The following is a 21,716-nucleotide window of genomic DNA, read 5'->3' on the forward strand; positions in this document are numbered from 1 at the left end:
TCTCTCTACCGCGCCTAATTTTGCTAGAAGGATTTGGTTTGCGTTTTTTTTCTCTCTTCATAATGCTGCACAACACCATTCAAACGGGTCAACTTTGCTAATATAATCTGGATCTGCGCGACTTATATAATATATCATATCTCTCTCTCTGCTGTGAAGTACAAGAACTGTCCTCGCAAAACTTTTTTTTTCTTACACACACGTGTACAATGTAACTTTATTTACTGCTTCAACGGTTTTACAATATCAGTCTGATGAATTTTACCTTTCTCACACTTGCTGCTGCTGCCCTCGCTATTTTTTTCTTTCTTCAATAATTGCTCACTATTTTATACAAAAATAGAGATGATACACACACTTAGTCCTAGATGCCTACACACGCTTAATCCTTTTCTTATACTTGTTGCAATCCCCCGTGTAAATCAAGTAAAGCGTTTTGTTTGTAATTCTTGTTTTCCGGCGCTCTCCATCATTACAGACGTTGTGTGTCTTGTTGTTCTGTTTTACGTGTAATGAATGAATTTATTGTTCTACTTGTTCGCCGCCCCGTTTCCATATGCTATTCTCGGTAATTTGAATGCTGTTCTTTTCGTCTAATTAGTAGTTCTCCTTCTCCTTACTGCTCCTTTGAAATTAGTAACTTTTTGTCATTATCCTGGAAATATGCTTACGATGCTTCATTTTGTTGAAATTTATCTAAAAAACCTGATTCCTATGTTCATTTGATATTCGTTTTTTTTTGTTTTTGCTATATAGATTTCATTCTAACTAGTGATGTGATTTTCTTCTTCTTCCTTCTCCTCCTCCTCCTCCGCGTCTGAATCGTTAAACGACAAATTTCGTCCTAGCTTAGTGTGTTACTTTCTTCTAAAATACTTGATAGATCTCATTCGAAAAGATTGTAAGACTTCCTTTAACTGGCTAATTTTGATTGACAAAATGTGTCGATTGAAAATGCATTTGCAGCACGACGATGCTTGTGATGACCTTGATGGCGGGGGGATTATTCGAGATGTTTTCCACGGTACAAAAAGGGACTCCGCCTCCTCAGCTAGTGAGGTGAGAGTGAGAGAGCGCGCGCACGATATTTAGAATGACCTCTGCGTGGGACGGGGGGATGAGGTGAAGATAATGCTAATGCTGCCCATTATGCGCTGCGACGGTTCGCTACTTGGAATGATTTTTTTCTGTTCTTATCTGATACGTCACTGTAGTGTTTTTTTTTGTTGCTGCACTGTTGGCGATTGTTCCTTCATTTTTTTGCGACATCCGGTGTCGGTTTGAGTTTGGTTTGTAACGGTTGTGGTTAGTAGTCGATAAATGCTATCATATCGTATTGCGTCATGTGGCTTTTCTCGTGTTTTCTTTCGGTTTGCTGCTGTTGATGTACGTTTTTTTGGGAGTCAGTTTTATGTTTTTAATTGGCATAGTGATCGAACGAGCCCAGATACTCGAGGGCGGCCCGGTAGCAGAACTGGTATTGATCCTGGAAAGAAAATTGAGATTGCTTTTAAGTATAATATTAGCGGTTTCTACAAGACAATACTTTAAAGATTGGGTAATGTCAGTGGGGTCAAAAAACGATACACCTCTCGTAATGTCTTAATAACAAAAACAATTTAAATAACATCGAAAATCTATCAACGTAGATTTGTTCTTAGATAGTTTTCTAACATTTTCCCAAAATTGGGTGGATTTTGATGAACACTAACTTAAATGCCAATTTGAAAATTTACCTAATCTCACCCCTTAGAGGGGGTGACATTAGGTCAAATGAAACTAAAATGATGCTCAAACACAACGATATAGTAAAACGTATTGACATGCTGCAATTAGAGTGTAACAAAAATGATTTTTTGGCGGGCATTCAGGGGTTTGTTCCGGTGGGCATACTGAGCCCAAATCCCAAATATGAGCTTGATTGGACGTAACAGGAGCTGGCGCTCCGCCCTTCAATTTTAAATGAGATTCAACCCGTAAAAATACTTTTTTTCAAAAATGTCTATTTTTGAGGCACTTTGGCCACCAATTAGTTAACCAAAAACATTACTGGCGTGTAGGCCAGATCCTTGCGCATCTTTTGGTATATATAACATTGAAGTTTGGAGCACCCTGGAGCTCGGTACAGACCTTCAAAGTTTGGCATTTTTTCGAAAAATCGGCCCCGGCAAAATCAAATGGCGTCGCGAGGTGCGACGCATATCTTTTTTGCCGGGGCCGATTTTTCGAAAACAAATGCCTAACTTTGAAGGTCTATACCGAGCTCCAAAGTGCTCTAAACTTCAATGATATATATACCAAAAGATGCACAAGGATCTGGCCTACACGCCAGTAATGTTTTTGGTTAACGAATTGGTGGCCAAAGTGCCTCAAAAATAGACATTTTTGAAAAAAAGTATTTTTACGGGTTGAATCTCATTTAAAATTGAAGGGCGGAGCACCAGCTCCTGTTACGTCCAATCAAGCTCATATTTGGGATTTGGGATCAGTATGCCTACCAGAACAAACCCCTGAATGCCCGCCAAAAAGTCAATTTTGTTACATCCTATTAGATATTTACAAACATTTGGGTAGTTTTCGAGCAATTAAAACAAAAATATTAGAAACTTGATTTTTCGAGAGGTCATTTTTGGCTAAAAACGTACCTCAACTTTAGACAGCTACCAAAATAACAGAATTTGTTCTAGGAATGAGATTTTTTCAGCAAAGTCATCTTAAGATGACCCCTACACAACCCTTTTAACAGAATTTAGTTTCATTGAGAAGAACCAGATATGGCAAAAATCCGTAAAAATTCACTTTGACTCAATCTTACCCCCACTGACGGTATATAACAATATTATCAATTTCTGGAATAATCGTCTTTCCAAAATCTTAACTTACTCTCCACACTCCAAATTTGACCCTCTAATGTCAAGTTTTTTTCTTCGAAATTTTTTGTTCCACTTTAGTTACACGCAAATCTTTACTTCTCATGTTTTATGTTTCTCTTGTTCAATTTTTAGAATTTCAATTCACAACTTTCCAGTAAACTTTGGTTTGTTTTTGATAGTATTTGGCGTATTGTACCACTTCCTATCATTGACGGTTTCCACCCGAAATCGACCATAAAAATACGATTTTGAACCGGACCATTTCCGATCTTAATAAAACTTGCTGGATCGTTTGTCCTACTCAAATCAACAACTCCTGTGCACTCAGTTTAGTAATTCACAATGGCATTTGAATTTTAGGAATCCTTTTAGTTTTAAATTATTTGTAATTACATTTAAATTGAAAAAATCATATCTTTCGAAACAGATATTCAAAAAATCGATCAAAAGTGTGTTTTAACGAAAATCGTGCGCTCTTTTCAATGAAAATATTTCCAAAAGCCGAAACTTTCATTTTCGATCAAAAAACAGCCAAAAATCAAATTTTCTTCGAAAATCAGGCTGAATACACCCTTTGATTCAAATTTTGCCATTACCATTTGAAAGAGCGGACAATTTCCCACTTTTCTTCCATAGACACCAAGTTGGAGCGAAAGCGTTTTCGAGTGGTTTGTAAATAAAAACCTTTTTTGGTTTTTTTTTTATTTTTTTCCAAAAAACTAAATTACATGTTTTATGGCAAATTTTGTAACAGATCCCATTTTTAAGCTTAAAATAAAGTTCTGCTTCCGTGTTTTTGAGTTTTTCCTCGACGTACCAGTTTCAAATACATATAAAAAGAACGAAATAATTACTAAAGATAACCAAAAAAAGTGCACTTAAGGTAACATTTCTTGAACCACTTTTATTATGGAAAAATGTTTATCTCACTCGTCAGTGTTGTTAATACCTGCAAAATATTTTTTTTTCCTTTTTTTTGGGTCTCCTCCTTCCTGTCGCGTCAGGGCGGTTCAAAGATGACAATTTTGAGTATTTTTTAATAATCATTGTCAAACGCCGTTTAAACTGAACTCATGCATATTTTTCCTTGAAAGCCAAATTAGTCACTTTCCATGTACAAACCGGATAACTTAAGTTGGTTTAAACAATGTCAAGTTATTTTTGGAAATATGTGTTTGTTTTTTGCGAAGTCGCCATAATTGCCATTTTAAAGCACACCCTAACGTGCCAGGAACCACCCTAATGACCTAACAAAATTATGTATAAAACTATGTTGGATAGAGAATCCCGAAGATTTGCAGCCAATCCGAGCACCTTAGAGTTTGGCCATGCCGTTTGCCTGGAAAATTGTTGTAAGTCACTTAGCAGATTTTTGTAAGATGTTCAATAATTTGTCAACGTGTTTTTTTCCTACAATTAAAATAAAATTAAAATCCAACACAGGATTTTTGATTTGTCATCCTGAGAATAATTTAAATAATAGTAGGACGAAAAGGGAACAAAAATTGTTGCAACTTTTCAGAGATTTATTTCAGAGATGAAATAGCATGCTTATTCTGCAAATTTATTCTTGATATAATTAGCTTCAAATCTACGCAAATAGTTTTGATAAACACGAACAAATTATGTTTCCAGATGAATTTGGAAAATAAAATAAGAAAAAAAATATTTTGCAGGTATTAACAACACTGACGAGTGAGATAAACATTTTTCCATAATAAAAGTGGTTCAAGAAATGTTACCTTAAGTGCACCTTTTTTGGTTATCTTTAGTAATTATTTCGTTCTTTTTATATGTATTTGAAACTGGTACGTCGAGGAAAAACTCAAAAACACGGAAGCAGAACTTTATTTTAAGCTTAAAAATGGGATCTGTTACAAAATTTGCCATAAAACATGTAATTTAGTTTTTTGGAAAAAATAAAAAAAAAACCAAAAAAGGTTTTTATTTACAAACCACTCGAAAACGCTTTCGCTCCAACTTGGTGTCTATGGAAGAAAAGTGGGAAATTGTCCGCTCTTTCAAATGGTAATGGCAAAATTTGAATCAAAGGGTGTATTCAGCCTGATTTTCGAAGAAAATTTGATTTTTGGCTGTTTTTTGATCGAAAATGAAAGTTTCGGCTTTTGGAAATATTTTCATTGAAAAGAGCGCACGATTTTCGTTAAAACACACTTTCGATCGATTTTTTGAATATCTGTTTCGAAAGATATGATTTTTTCAATTTAAATGTAATTACAAATAACACAGTCCAACAAGATTTTGTCTCTGAGACGAGTATATGTGTTCCTAGTAGAATTTTGCCTGCTGAATCCGAATCCGGGTCCAGAATTGCTCCAAATGGTCCCAATTTTGAGATACACCCGTTTGAAATGTTAGTTTAGGCCAAAATTAGCTACTTTGTCGACTATTTTACAAAAGAACTATTGAATAAACAAATTAACCAATACATGTATCTTAAAGTTCATGTTTTCCCCTTTCTGAAACACCCCTGGTTTTTAAAATTTGATTGTTTCTACGCATATTTATAGCCATTTTAAAATTATATTTTAAGTTGGTTCTCATTCAAGTTTTTCCAACTTGCATGCAAGTCAAATTATAATTTTAAAATGGCTATAAATATGCGTAGAAACAATCAAATTTTAAAAACCAGGGGTGTTTCAGAAAGGGGAAAACATGAACTTTAAGATACATGTATTGGTTAATTTGTTTATTCAATAGTTCTTTTGTAAAATAGTCGACAAAGTAGCTAATTTTGGCCTAAACTAACATTTCAAACTGGTGTATCTCAAAATTGGGACGATTTGGAGCAATTCTGGACCCGGATTCGGATTCAGCAGGCAAAAATCTACTAGGAACACATATTCTCGTCTCAGAGACAAGAAACATTTGATTTTTTGTTGAACTGTGTAATTTAAAACTAAAAGGATTCCTAAAATTCAAATGCCATTGTGAATTACTAAACTGAGTGCACAGGAGTTGTTGATTTGAGTAGGACAAACGATCCAGCAAGTTTTATTAAGATCGAAGATGGTCCGGATTTTGAGTGGTCGATTTCGCGTGGAAACCGTCCATTACCTTTTGCCTGTTTAGTTTTTCATGTTTACAGTCACCTTTTGATTTTTTGGCTATTTTTTCGCATTTTCTTTTGTAATATTATTTAAATTGTAAAAAAAGCGTAGAGACATGCTCTGGAACACTACAAAAATGCAGAATGCAATGCAAAAAAATAAAGTGCTTTTTAAATACCCAATAGCTGCTTAGAGATGTGATACAAATAAAAAAAAATATAAAATTTACATTTTTTTCAGAATGATCCCAGAACAATAACAAATATAAAATAAGTAATCAAAATAAAATTAAAAAATACTTTAAATAAAAAAAAATAATTTCTTTACCAACTTACACGAAATCGGGAAAATTTCTAAACTTTTTTTAAGACAATCGCGAAAACTCATGATGGTTAGAGGCAAACTCCTTATGTTTATATTTTAAAATTTGATTTGATTGTCTGCTCCACAACTTTGTAGAACATTGTTACACTCTAAAAAATAACCCTTTTTGAACAACACCTCTTTTTTCGCATGTTCATAAATGGATGGGGTCGTACCGACCCTCCGTCACGAGATATAAAAAAACGGACCTTGGATTCATGATTAGGGACAAAAGTTACGTGACTAGGGACAAAGTTTCACGCAAATCGAAGAGGGTTCGGGGCAACTGCAATGTGATTTGTCGGAGAATGACTCATCTTGAGTTTTGAAGTTCTCATATTTTTTTACAAATCATCAAGATTATGGAAAAATACTCAAAATATTCACAAAACATTTTTTTAAATACTCAATATTATATTTAATTGCGAAATGGTTATCAAATGATCGGAAATGTTCGTGCATTTCGAAAAAATAGTACAATTTTAGAAAATACTCAAAAATTTTACAAATGTCTGAACTTTTGAAAAAGTTTTAAATATTTTGGTTTTTCACGATATGAGTATTAAGTGATTCTTGTCGAAATTAATAATTCTTTTTAGGATACACTCAAAATTTTCACAAAACTACGTATTTTCTAAAAAAAAACCTCAAAAATTAAGTTTTTATAATATTTGTATCAAATGATTAGGAAGTTGCATACATTTCATAAAAAATAATACAACTTTATGAAAACACTCAAAAAATTTACAACACTTCGTATTTACGGAAAAGTACTAACATATTTTTAGTTTTTCACAGTACATGCAGCAAATTATCGAGAATTTTTGAAACCTGTAGAAAGTAATGATACTTTTTTTCAATATTCAACATGTTGACAAAAGTACGTATTATTGAAAAAATAATCAATATTTCATTTTTTTAAATCAGGGTTATTAAATGATATGGATTTTTCATGCAAACTACTTGAAATTTCAATGTTATAATACAAAGTACACAATTAAAGTTTTTTTTTTAAATCATCACAATCACTGTAGTTACGTAGTTTTGTAATAAATTTCAGTACCATCAACTGGGGCGAATCGGGACTGAATAGGGACAGCAATTTTTAGAGCAATTGGGTACTAAAGTCCTATGTCAATTTTAATGTACAACGGTAAAAAACACGTAGTGGGTCTCGTGGCGCAGGGGTAGCGGCTTTGGCTGCCGATCCCGATGATGCTATGAGACGCGGGTTCGATTCCCGCCTTATCCACTGAGCTTCTATCGGATGGTGAAGTAAAACGTCGGTCCCGGTTTCTCCTGTCTCGTCAGAGGCGCTGGAGCAGAAATCCCACGTTAGAGGAAGGCCATGCCCCGGGGGGCGTAGTGCCAATAGTTTCGTTTCGGTAAAAAACACGATTAAAAACCATTTCTGATCACTTTTTTCATTTTAATGCAAATTTTTTTTTTGACAAGACAACATTTTTTCGATGGATCAACTATGGTCCCCTTGGAACGAGCTGTCAAGTAGGAGCTTTTCTGTCAAGAAGGACCGCGAGGTTAATTTTTCAAAATTGATTTAAAAATCCATTTTAAACTCTTTGTGCTCGTACAAAGGGTCATTGTACTCAGAAAAATAAGCTTTATCGCTGTAAACAATAATATCAGCAATCTAAGCTTCATTTTAGGACCCAATTAACGGTGCACATCAACCAGAGCTAGTGACAGACATTTTACGGGTACTATTGAAATATTTTTTTATTCATCCCCTAATGTATAGATCACAAAGTAATTTACAACAAAGTTTGAATATTTTTACAATCACGTTGTTGCAGGATTGGGTCCGTAAGTTTGACAATTTTGGAATTAGAAGATAACAACTTCCTTCGTTTCTGTGCAACCAAGCTTGAAATTTGCAAAACGATGCATTATTTTTGTTGTTCTGTGTCTGTTCTATCTGAAACTTCAAAAATATCGAAATATTGTGCAGTAACTAGGCTAAAACAGCTGTCTCAAATCGCCCCATGTGTCCCGTTTCACCCCAGATGACGGTATTTCCGAAAGCTTTTTTTACTACCTTCGAAACGTATGAAAAATTCCCGATCATTTGATATTCATATCGCCAAAACCAAAATTTTGAATATTTTATAAAAATACGCAGTTTTCTTTAATTTTGAGTATTTATTTAATAATTAAATAATTTTAAAGACTGGAAAATACATCTATAAGTTGATTTTTTATTTAATTTTTGAACATTTTCGGTTATTACAAATAATAGTGTTGTATTTATATTTCAAAGTGGTGACATGTAAACTGATCAATTTATGTAACGGGATAATTTTATCTTTAAATCGAGTATGACTAATGAAAAATCTTTTAGAGCTAGAATTTCAATGATAGAAAATGTTTTAAGCAACCGTTAAGTTAAACTGCAATCATTATTTTCAAAAAAAAAAGACTCGACAATTTTTTTTGCGAAAAAATATTGATTCATCGAAAATTTACAAAAATAAAATTTATTTTTAATAAACCCGAACATGCTCAAATGATTCTGAACGAAGAGGAATTCATTTTTAATTGATTTCAGCTGATCGTACCTAAGTTTCCATTGATTTTTTATAAATATTTTTGCTCCTTGTTTTTTGAGCCAATTTTTAATAATTGGGGAGGGGAGGGTCGGTCGACAAAAGCTTTGTAAAATATTTGCAATAACCTCGATCCTCCGATTTCAACATTGTGTCTACCTGAATCAGATGGTAGTCAATCAGATTCGTTATCTAACTGTCATGAGTTCGAATCCCGGTTTCTAAGTGTAGAGTTAGTTTGAGGGTCAGTTCATAAAAGGGTCATTATGACTTTCAAATTAATCTAGAATACTTATATTTTTAGAACAATTACAGGTTTCTACCTAAGTCAAATTTGAGCGTTTTATAAATATTTTCAAAAATGTTTGATGAAAGTTTTCACTATATTTATTAGTTTCACTCACATTGAACCGTGTGAAATTGTTTTAATTAAAAGGATTTTTTGACAAAATATGTGTATCCTAAAATGGGGATCAACATACTGATAAGTCATTAGCTTTTTATTAATAAAAATATAAGAGATAAGCATAAAAATGTTAAGAATAATTTTTTTTAAAGCATAAAATCACTTTACAAGTGGTCAACGGGCCATTTTACGTGATCATTCAAAATGGGTCCGAGGGGAAGTTTGTATTGGATTTTCGACTATTTGCTATGCAAAAATAGCACTGTTTACACCTTAATAGGGAATCAATTTCTGGATTTAAAATTTGGTTTGACCATATGTTTGATAATATCCAAAAATCATATATTTTCTAAAAAAAATCATATTCAGTTTCCCACTCACCTCCGTCTGCACCATGGCGGGCCGCTGCGAGCGCAGTATCCGCACCGTCTGGAACACATCCAGCACGCCCTCGTACTGCATCCGCTCCAGCACGATACTCAGCGAAATGAACACCCCGGTTCGGCCCACCCCCGCACTACAGTGCACCGTAATCGGCCCATCCTGCCCGAACTGCTCCTTCGTCTTGTGCACCTGCCCGATAAAGTCGATGAAGCCCTCGCCCGACTTTGGCACGCCCTGCTCGGGCCAGTCGATAAACTGGAACTGACGCACCGTCCGCGACGAGCCGTCCCGCGCGTCCGTCACCTTGAACTCACGCAGCTTGTACTGCGGCATGTTGTACTCGGCGATCGGATCCACCACGTAGCACTGGTAGCGAACGGAGCGCTCGTGCGGCCAGTACTGGAAGCACTTTTCCTGCGTGGGTTAGAACAACATAGAGTTATCATGAAGGGTTACGAGGGCATGAAGAGCCGGTCAGCTTACCCGTCCCATCTCCTTCAGCTTGGTGAGCATCACGACGATGGTGGAGTTGTGCTCCCACAGCATGCGCCAAAAGTCTTCGGCCGTTTCCTGCAGCGGTCCCTGGGCCGCAATGTACGCGTTGCGGTATCGGTAGCTGGCGATTAGAAAAGAGTAAGGAAGGTTCTTTACATGGTTCACTGCATGACCTTATATGGTAACTTACCCGTCGACGAAGCTCGCGTTGATGTAGTCGCTGCCCTCGACGCCCCGAATCGGAGTCAGACACACCCGGGACGCCTCGTACGGCAGTATGTGAACCAGGCGGTTCTTGTGCTTGTTGCAGGGCAAGTTGGCCGTCACGAAGCGGGCCGAGTCGGCTTTGACGTTCGACAGCTTCTTGAACTCCATCTCCATGCCGGTGATGTTCTCGCCCGGTTCGGTTTGCATCAGCTTTTGGATGTGGTTGTGCAGGCTTCTCGCCGGGACTTCGGTGTTGCCGCAGATGACCGCTTCGAGCAGGGCGTCGTGGATGAAGATGTACTGGTCCTCGGTTTGCACCATGTAGTTGCGCTGGGCCCGCAAACAGGTCACGTGGCCGTAGATGTCGATCATCTTTTCGTGGCGCATTCGCTCCAACATCGAGTCTATCACAATGTAACATCCGGTTCGGCCAACGCCCGCCGAGCAGTGCACAACGATCGGGCCCGAGTCTTGCGGGGTGAGTGCCTTGGTGCGCTTCAGGAACTGCAGGAACGGTGCCGGATGGTCTGGGACACCGTGGTCGGGCCACGCCGTAAATTGCAACTGCTTAATCTCGCGCCGCTCGTTGGTGCCGCTGCGGCAAATCTGGAACGTTCTTATACTGTACGTTGCTAATTCCTGAGTTTCTGTGATTGTCACTGTCATTACACCGTACACTTCGGTTCCCCGTGCCGGCCAGTACATGTCGCACTTGATGCGCGATCGCTCCTCCAGCCGAGTCATCATCACGATCGTCGACGACTTCAGCTCCCAGCACATGCGCCAAAAGTCGCCGAACGTCTCCTGCAGCGGTCCTTGCGTGGCCACGTACGCGTTATGCTTCCGGTATCCGTCGCAGTAGTTTGCGTTGATGTAGTCCGACCCGGGAACGCCCTCGATCGGCTGCAGGATCACTCGACTGTGATCGTACGAGGTCACATTGGCGTACCGGTTCTTCGGCTTGTTGACCTCCATGTTCGAGTGATCCCAGGTAAACTGTTGACCTGGTTCGATACTTTCGTACTCCTGCGAGAACTTGAGATTGTCGTTGGCCTTCAACCGCTCCACGTGGTTGGCCAATTCCGAGATCGGAATCGGTGGATGGCTGATCATGCCGGGGGTTTGGAAGTTCAAGCGTCGCATATCGACCGGGTCCGTAGGAGCAGGTCCCGCTCCCAAATCCGCAGCCATCAACGGTCTAGTGACCGCTGCTTGATCGGGAGTCTTGTACGGTTGTCTTCGTCGGCGCACAAAGTAAACAATAACCAAGCACGAGGACAAAACTAAAGCAGCGATGATCGGCCCAATGACCCAGATCATACCAGGTTCTTCATTCTTCCCGCGGATCAAAATCTCCGGATCTTGGGGCACGTTCGGGTTTGGCCGGTGTGGCGGTTCTCCAGTTGGTGCTTCCTTCATGTCCAGCGCGAGGAACTCCGAGAACGGACTGGACGTGTACAGATGTTTCTGCGGAGTATCGACAACGGCTCGTACGAAGATTCGGTACCGCTTGCCCCGCTCCAGCTTTCGGTTGGTAAAGTTGTGGTTGGTTTCACCGGAGCCCAGGTGGAAAGTGTAGGGAATGTTTCGCTGCAGGAACATTGCCGCGATGTACGGTGCGTTTAGTCGTTCCGATCGTGTCTTGCTTGGTAGCAGGTCTTCCGTTAGGAATTGATCGGGCAGTTTGTGCAGGTTTGATTTGTCCTCCGGAACTACGATCAGGTAGTAGTGTGAAATCGGACCGTACTCTTCCGAAGCTTGGGGCAGGATGACCTGAATCTCTTCGCCGTTAACGACGCCGTAAAAGTCCGGCTGGACCATCGGTTGAGGAGCGGCCATTTGTGTTGTGACGGTAATTTTGGTTGGCGGTTTGTACGAGTAATCCGTTGGGATGGCACTCACGTTTACGAAGTACGTGGTAAACGGAGACAGTTCTCCGATTGTGTGACCTGTCGTATGACTCTTCAATACAATCTCCCTCTTCGGTAGAATTTGTTTCTGAGGGATTCCCTGGGAGTCGACAAACTCTTTGACGGCATCAAACGAGATCTTGTAGTTGACGGGGTTGAGTCGAATGGGCGGGGCCCACTGAAGGGTCATGGAGTGAGTGCTGACGTCGTGGGCACGCAGATTCAGTGGGACGTCCTCGGGTTTGACCTTGACGGTGACCTTTTCACTCAGCCGACCGGGACCGTTTTTGTAGAGTGCGGCAATCGCAATCGCGTATTGGGCAAACTTTTCCAGATTGAGCAGATCGGCAGATTCGGTGACTCCGACCGTCTTGGTTTGCCACTCGTCCAAATCTTCAACGGCCGTCATGGTGTAGAAGATCTTGTATCCAACGAGCTTGCCTCGAGATGGTACCGGCTCCCACCACACTTCAACGGTTTGCTCTGAGGTGGCCACGGCTTGTACGGACAGTGGTGCTCGGCCCATGTCCCGTTCAGTTGAGATGATCTTCTTTTCGCTGAAAGGACCCGCACCCTGCTTGGTGTAGGCTCGAATCCTCACCACATATTCGGTACTTTCTTCCAGGTTGGTGAACACTGCCTTCCTGATCGTCGTGTTACGTTCCGTTCCCAAACCATGATCAATCTTCTTGTGGAACTGAACGTCATACCGTGTAATCTGCCCATTCCGGTGCTCCCTCGTCGGAGGTTCCCAAGTAATGCACACAACATCAGGCGTTTGGAACCGCACCAAAATATCCGAAGGCCACCCCGTCGGCACACCCTCGGGCGTCTGCAGATACTTGACCGCTTCCTGACCAATCCCGATGTGATTCATACCGGCAACCCGGAACTCATACTCAACACCCCGCTCCAAATCGGTAATTCGCTTCGTCAGCGTGTGCGGTCCCAGCATGGTCTCCTCCGTCAAAGGTTGCTCCTTCACACCCCACTTTACCCGATAGCCCCGCAGTTCCCCGTACGTCTGCTTCGGACGTTCCCACTCCAGCTCGATCGATACCGTGGGGTCACGTTCGAGGATCTTCAGGTTCACCGTGGGCCGCACGGGAACTCCGCCCGGCGTTTTGATAATTATCTGGGCGCTACGATCACCGTCACCTTTGCGGGTTAGGGCCGCGACCTGGACGGCGTACTTGGTGTCCGGTTGCAGCCCGGTTACGTTGTACTCCAGCGCGTCCACAACGTCGAACTTCATCGGCTCGTTGAGCAGTCCTTTGCCCTGTTTGCGGTGGGGTTGGCGAAATAATGGAAGGTTATTATTATTGACCTTGAGATTTTGTCTGCACAGAAAGTTGTGTCTTCAAAGATACTGAAATTATTTTTTAAAGATTAACTTATAACCTAGTACAGTTCAGATTCGATTATATGAGGCCTCGGTTATCAAATGTTTCAATTATCTAGAGATCGATTATCCGAAGGTTTCATAGAAACTTGGAATAATCGAATTATGAACTTTAATGAATTTTCATATTTCAGATTTTCTTACTTTTAACATCAAATTCGATTTCAAATGCATTTTCTCAATATTTCATCATAGCCATTTTGGCAGACATCTTGGATTTAACATTCCTAAATTATTTTAGAGCATTTTTGGGGTCATTTTGAGACCAATAAATAAGATTCGTTAAACCGGAATGATTTTTTCCGAGGACTTCGGATAATCAAGCCTGGACTTTGTTGCGATCATGAAACTTATCTGAAAATTGAGAATCTAATGTTTCAAAAATAGTTCAGATTATTGTTTTGTTTTATCAAACGCAGAGTTGCTTTTTTTGTATAAAGTAAGGTCAACTTCACTAGCGTGCACAGGGTGGGGCAACATGGGGGCACTGCCCCACCGTCTTCAGAAATTTGTTCTGAATTTTGTCAGGGGGTATCCATAAATGACGTAATTTTCAAAACTTTAATGTTATGCCTCTCCTTCCTCAAAGAGTGGGCACGCTAGTGGTCAATTCTCATTCCATTTCAAGTTTTTGTCTTCACTCTTCAAAATTTTCCTGAAACGTCGGAGCAGGGTTGCCAGGTTGCCAGATAAATCTGGGAATGAAAAAACGAAGTTGACTTTATAGCTGTTGGCCACCATTGCTAGTACCAACTACTAGTGTCTTCCTTTTTATCTACAAGGACTTCATCGCCCTGGGCTCCTAAGTGTATGAAAGTATGGATACGCAGTTGCCAGGTTGCCAGATAAATCTGGGAATGAAAAAACGAAGTTGACTTTATAGCTGTTGGCCACCATTGCTAGTACCAACTACTAGTGTCTTCCTTTTTATCTACAAGGACTTCATCGCCCTGGGCTCCTAAGTGTATGAAAGTATGGATACGCATATTAACACAAAGAATTTTAGAGCGCCCGCCGCGGGATTCGAACCAGCAACCTCTGGATGGTAGGTCCAGTGCGCGGTCCGATTGATCCAGACGGGCGGGACAAAAAAAATCTGGGAATCTACCATACTCTGTTCCAGAATGCATCTGATTTTTCAGATTTTTTATTTTCTGCTTATTTTGATAAACATTTTGATTAAAATAAATGGTTAACAGGAAAGTCGCAAAATTAAGTAAATTTTTGATTTATTATAAATCTAGATTACTTTTTCAAAACAACCAATGTGCCATGGGTTTCCTATTTACATAGGACATTTTAAAACAGTAAGTGAAGAAGAACTTTTAATTTTTTTAATAATTCGTAACATCCCTCCCTTCCCCATCTATTATTGCTGGAATTTTTTCAGCCAGATTTTAACAGATTTCTTATCCGTCCTTAGCATTTTTTTTCAATTCAGACCTGGAAGCCCTGCATAGAAGTAAAAAATATGTTTGCTAAAAATCAAATCATTTGAAAACAATTTTGAACACATTTTAAATAGTTTATTTTGCCTTTGTTTAATGAAATGGGGCTTTTTAAATATTAAAATAATTATTTTCATTTATTTCTAATTTTTTGGCATTGTTTATTTATTTTTTGGAATTAATACATTATTTAAACAGGTTTAAAATTTGTTCAAAATATTGGAATTCTTGGACACATATTTTTCTTGTTTTATTTTTAATTAAATGATGTTTCTCGACATGTTTTTGTCATATCTTCAAACGTTTGAATCACACTAACCAGAAAATTCTTGATCTTTAAATTGTCATAAAAATGGATCCAAATCTTAGATTTTTTCAAAAGGCAATAATCAATCTATTTGGCAATGCTGCAAAAAATTTTCAACTTGATTTTTTTTTTGCGTTTAGGGTAATTTTACATTTTTTTAGGAACCACAAATAATTTAATATTTCTTGTATTTTTTGTAAAAAATCAACCAAAGATTAAAAATATGTCAAACTAGCAACACAGCAAACAACATTTGTGGATTTTTTCAAATTTATGTTGTACTCGCGATTTTAATTTCCAATTATTTTATAAATTACGATTCTGTCTTTTGTTTAATAGTTTTGGTGATTTTCCTAAAAATAAATAGTGAACAATCAATAAAGCACTACAAAAAAAAAAAATCCTCAGATGTCGAGTTATTTTTAAACATATTAAGAGCTACGTCCATAAACAAATCATTTTCGCAAAAAGTATTTCCAGAAACAATCGCTCCAAAAGTCTTACCTCATCACGCATTTCCTGCACGTGGATGTGATAGCCACGGATGATTCCATTGCGATTCTTCTCCTTCGGTGGCTTCCAGGACACGTGAATCGTGGTTGAGTTAACGGGGGCCGCTTTGACGTCCTGCGGATCTCCGGGCACTGTTTGTGTGTGTTGGATTCAAAGTGTTTTTTTTTGTGTAAAAGGGAAGGATTTCAAGGGTAAAGGAGTTGGGAAAAGAGAAAAGTTTGAATTAGAATCGGCTGGAAATTGGCACGGTTGAATATCAAACAACTACGATAAATAAAAATTAAAAACTTTAAGCCCTATCCTACTACATTGGTTTTGGGTTAAGCTTGTTAGTACACTGTTAATGTTTCTTCTTTGAACTTAACCTAATTATCGCTCGATTTCTAACATTCAGATTGGGTTAACTTTTCAGTTTTACAATAATGCTTTGCTTTTTAAATTTTCATTTTTGACTTCACCACTTGTTCTTTCTTTCTTTCCAAAGTGCTATTCTAATAATTTGTCCGCTATCGTTGTGTGGACTTTTATTTCGGCGACGACGTCATTCAGCAAATTGGCACAATAGAAAGTGCAAGAAAATGTTTTTCCCCTGGGAGGAGAAAAGCCAAACTGTTATTGCCGCAATTGTAGTTGCATCTGGGCTGAGCTCAATGTAGTGATGCAATTGAACAGCACTTTTCCAAATTGCCACCATGAAATGCTTACGTTAGCTGTTTTGAGTTTGGATTTGATGATTTAAAAATGAAATATTATTTTAAATTTAACAATCATTTTTTTCCAGCAATTTCAAACATAATTATTTGTATTAACCTTTTACTGGTGTTAAAAAAGAACAATTTTCCCGCATTTTCACCTTTTCTCGAACGTGTTTATAATGCCGTTAAGCTCGTGACGGTGTGATCGCAAAAAAAAAGAATCGCTTTTCATGGGTAATTCCACGGAACGATGCGCCATTTCACTTAACGCGCACGGCAAAGGGGACTAATAATGCCATATAGCACACCCAGGATTAAGCTGTGTGAATGTGTGTGTGTGTGGGGAGGTGTGCAAGGATAAGCACCGGCCAATAATCGTGTTTGGCTTGTTCGCAGTTTTGCTTTGGTGATTGTGCTTCGATTGGAAATTGATAGCTGCAACGTAGACTAATTGGGTAGAAATTTTGTTTGAAAAGCATTATTCTAGACATTGAGTGAGACCTTTTTTTCCATTTGATCTTAAATAACTTATACGCGATATCAACATAATTAATCATTATTACGTTTAGCAACATTTCCCGAAGTAGGACACATTCAGCAACAAGGGTTTTTCATCAAAAAATTTGAGAATTTAAGTTTTTCTCGAGTTTTGGTTTTCGTGAACACTTGAAAATAGTTTCAAGGATTATTCAAGACCAATATTTGGTATCATAAATTTTTTTGGTGTTGTTCTATACTGAAATTTTTTGATATTCTTTGTTTTATTTTAACCAAAATCCTCTGAAACCACGAAATTTTTTGACTATTTTTGCATTAAAATGACATCTATCTGACCCCTTAATATTTATTCAACTTGGATGATTCAAGTTCGTTACAAAACTAAACTGTTTACATTGTATTTTTTTAGAAACAGTCCAAAACCAGAAGAAACAATAAAGGTTACTAATCTCTTTCAAACTACCAGCGTAAATTTTAAAACAATGTTGTAACTCGAGCATGTATTCCAACTTCTTGGACTTGACCTTTAATGCTTTATACATATCTATTTATTTCTCAATCATATAAATATGATACTCCATTTCACGTGTTGTTGAAATTTATTTGAATGTAAAAAATAATTTTTCAAAAATAAAGTATCTTCAACTCTGGTAAAATAAGAGTACTTAATCTATCGGAAATTTAGTTTGGTATTTTGGTATTTTAGTACACCCATAGTTGGGCAGCGCCATCCGAGAGAATACTTTCTGGTAGTATATAGGTACTGTGAACGGACACAGAGGATAAATCCCGAGATTGACGAGAGCGTTATTCTCATGGGTTCATTTTCAAAACAGTTCATCAACCAAAAAAAGGGGCGGAATTATGGAGACTCGGACCCAAGATCATTGACATATCGTACCGCGCCTTTGTCGTATCGGCCACCAAAGCTCGATGACTAAGAGATGGTTATTTGGCAATATAAGCCACTCAATGGGATGAACTGTTTCAATGAACAAATGAACACAATTTCGTGGTGGTTCACACGCAAGAGGATTATTTTTCCTTTTAATTTTGGTAGAGTTATTCTCTCGGCTTTCCACTGTGGGTGTAGAAAAAAACATACTATCATCTTTTTTAAGTTTTTGTGGGAGCATTTAAGCATTTTCGATTCGTTCGATTTAACCCGAGCTCTTTTTATACACTGGCCAACCAAAATGAATACATAAGAAGTGTTTGGGTTTGTTTTAAAATTTGTTGCATCATTGTTATTTTAACACTGATTTCAATTAAGTTTTTTTTAAATAAATTTTTAATATTGTTATGACTTCCATTCAAAAATCAGCAAGAAGAGTTAGAGTAAAAGTTGACTGTAAATTTAAAAATAATTGCTAATTTGACAGCTTTAAAGAAAGCACAATAAAAATGTCATTCTATGTTTTAAGGCTAAACTTTTTCTTGATTGTTTCCGCATTTTAAACTTTCATCTTTTTTGTGTAAGCAACTGTGTTAAAAAGCTAAACTACAGCTTTTTTTGTATTGCTGTAATGCTAAAAGCTTAAACAAGAAGAGAACAAATTGTCTTTAATTTTGGAAACTCTCAGAAAATTTATAGAAGTTCTGAATCCCGGGAATATTGTGTTCACGGAAATTCTTGGCATTTAAATCAGGGACTGGAGCTTTCTTATCGATTTTTAACACCACAAAATACGATGATTTTTTGTTTGAATTTTAGTGCAAATTCCCGTAATTTAAAATAAGCTGATTAACATTACGGAAAACAAAAAACTAAACGTGCCAATAAATGTTAAGAGCGGTTTCAGTGACTGTCAATTTTAAAAAATATAAGTAAGAAAAATGACATATTTTGATCAAATCCACATTGTTTTTTTTAACTAACAAAAAACTTTTTTGGGAGGCTTTACGATGATTTCCTCAAAAGTATGTGTCACTCAATTCAATTTTCAAAAAAGTCCATAAAAGGATCCTGATTGCTTTATAAAGACTCATTCACTCGCGATCACAAATCGAACGTGACGAAAAACTGCTCTGACCGTTTCCTACCTGTCGTAACTCTGGCCACTTTGTCACTTCCACACCAATCGCTACTGAATACTCTCTCTTTGCTCTCCTCTCTCACTCAGAGAGGATGATTGCGTTTTATCGCTTAAAGCTGTCTACAAATAATCGGCTTTGTTTTGATCAATTTTGTTGATAACACACCATCAAAAACCTTGTCAAAAACAGCAATTTCGAAGTTTCCGAATACAAATTTACGGCAAACAAAATTAATAATATTCCAATAACAAATCCTGTTAATATAACAGAAAGTGTTATTATTTTATCCTGAACTTCAACTTCAAGAAGAAAAAATAATAACAGTTTCTGATAAAATACCAAGATTTGGTATTGAAGTGATATTACTGAAAATGTTCAATAACACGCTAATAAGAGGAAATGTTATACATTTCAAAAACTCTCCTAATAACAAGATTTGTTATTCGTTTTGTATTCTGACTTAGCAATAAAATTACCATAAATCGTATAAATGGAAACGCTTTTAAGTATCCATAACACAATCTGTTATTATTTTTTCTTTTGTTAAATATGTTTAGATCTTTGGTATAATTTTGTCCAATTTCGTCGGGGTCATTATTTTGGCCATGAAATGTCCTTAAGCTAAAATTGAAATTTTGAAAGCTGATTTTTTTTAATTAGGTATCTGATAACCCCCTAAGGGACTTTACTAAAATTGGCTAGAACTATGGAATAATTTTGACCAATTTAATCGTGGTCATTATTTTGGCCTTGAAATGGGGTCCTTAAGCTAAAATTATTTTAAAAATTGAAATTTTGAAAGCTGATTTTTTTTAATTATTTGATAACCCCCTAAGGACTTTACTAAAATTGGCTAGAACTATGGAATAATTTTGACCAATTTAATCGTGGTCATTTATTTGACCATGAAATGGGGTCCTTAAGCTTAAATTAATCTGATAAAATTAACTTTTGAAAGTTGTTTTTTAAAGTTTGTTATATTCTCTAAGGGAATTGATTTATTTATTGAGGTTTTTTGAAATGTGAATAACAAAAACTGTTATTATTTTCACAGAGCGAGGAAGTCGGAGTTGACGGTGAAGTTCGAGCTGGAGTGAGACCTCGGAGACGGTATCGAATTCAGCTAACTTTCAGCAACTTTCACTTGGAGTCGGAATCTGTGAAGTCGGGTATTTTTGGAGAGCTGAAGTCGGCGTTGACGTCATATCCTGCATCCAGAGTCGGAGTTGTCTTCAAAGTATGGATTCAATGTCGCTTGAAGGAACCCGACTCTGCAGCCCTGACTAGTACAGAAGAGTTATGGCAACTGCAGGTTTATTTGCAAATGGCAAATAAACCAACACAATAACTTCTTTTTGTTATGGAGACATACAAGTTCAATAACAATTTTTGTTATTATTCCTTCTGTATTATTGGTTTGTTATTGCAATAACAACATAATAACAGTTTAAGTTATTCTTCGAACAGATCTTTGTTATTGATTTTTGTTATTTTAACAACTAATCCGATCATTAGGGTTAGTGAATTTTCACGATTTCGCGGACAGCGTGAAATTCGTGAAATTTGAAGATTTCCGTGAAATCCCGTGAAAATTTATTTTTTTCAAATCGATTCCTTAAAATAACAACATAATAAATATTTTATTCATAATGACTTTTAATGTAAATTTTATGAGTTTTGATTTGAAAACGGTTATATGAATCATTTAAAGAATTAATAGCAAAATAAACATTAACATGAAATTTATACAACATTTACTGAGAAGTGAGTGCTCCAAATACTTAAATGATTTTTAACTAAAATCAATCAAAGAAAAAAATATCCTCGGGGTTTTTTTTTTAATTTTGTCTTTTTATCCAAAACGTGTTAAAACTGACTGAACAAGTATATTGTAATATGTTTTTAAATTGTATTGATTTATTTTTAAAAATAAATTAAAAGCAAACATTCATGCAAAAGTAACATTCAGTGAAAATATTAGTCTTTCCTTTTTCCGCCGGTCAATGATATAACCGGAGGAGCAAAAATTAAAAAAAATAATTACAAAACAGATTTCTATTATCTTGATACTCTAAATAACAGTTTATCCATTTTTCTAAGTAAACTTACTGAATTTAGCAATATTTTCATTCGGACTAATAACAACTTAACTATTATTTAACAGGAAATTGGAAAAATATAATTTAAAAACAAATTGAATGATTCAAGCTTGGTTTATTCAAGATTAAATAAATAGCTTTTTATCTTTTAAAATGTTGAAAAATTCGTTTCAGATTAAAAACCAAAAATCTATTAATTTTTAATTTAGTATTTGAAAATGAGATGAAAACCTCAAAACTTTTATTGCTGGGCAAAATGTCTCAAAAAGCTATTTTAATTGTTAGATTGTTTTGTTAAATTTGGCTTTGATATGATATTCAATAAATTGTAGAAAAATAAAATATTAGCAAATTAAAAAAAAACAGCTCAATGAATGATCATAAGCATGCCCTCCATGTTGGTTTCATAATATATATGTGAGCCCATCCTTAAAAATGTTTTGT

At 36.9% G+C, this 21,716-nt stretch overlaps 1 protein-coding gene across 10 annotated transcripts in view; it reads right to left on the reverse strand.

Moving 5' to 3' along the window:
- Positions 1 to 21,716, reverse strand: part of LOC6046331 (tyrosine-protein phosphatase Lar) — a 483,374-nt gene continuing 461,658 nt past the window's right edge. For all 10 annotated transcript variants that reach the window (XM_038253031.1, XM_038253038.1, XM_038253036.1 and 7 more), the window contains 5 exons: positions 15,935 to 16,074; positions 10,347 to 13,552; positions 10,145 to 10,277; positions 9,659 to 10,075; positions 1 to 1,486 (listed from right to left, as the gene is read on the reverse strand). In XM_038253031.1, coding sequence (XP_038108959.1) covers positions 1,418 to 1,486; positions 9,659 to 10,075; positions 10,145 to 10,277; positions 10,347 to 13,552; positions 15,935 to 16,074 — 3,965 coding nt within the window. In that variant the 3' untranslated portion in view covers positions 1 to 1,417. The remainder of the gene's footprint in view (positions 1,487 to 9,658; positions 10,076 to 10,144; positions 10,278 to 10,346; positions 13,553 to 15,934; positions 16,075 to 21,716) is intronic.

Source organism: Culex quinquefasciatus, chromosome 2 (assembly GCF_015732765.1).
Source record: "Culex quinquefasciatus strain JHB chromosome 2, VPISU_Cqui_1.0_pri_paternal, whole genome shotgun sequence".
NCBI lineage: Eukaryota > Metazoa > Arthropoda > Insecta > Diptera > Culicidae > Culex > Culex quinquefasciatus.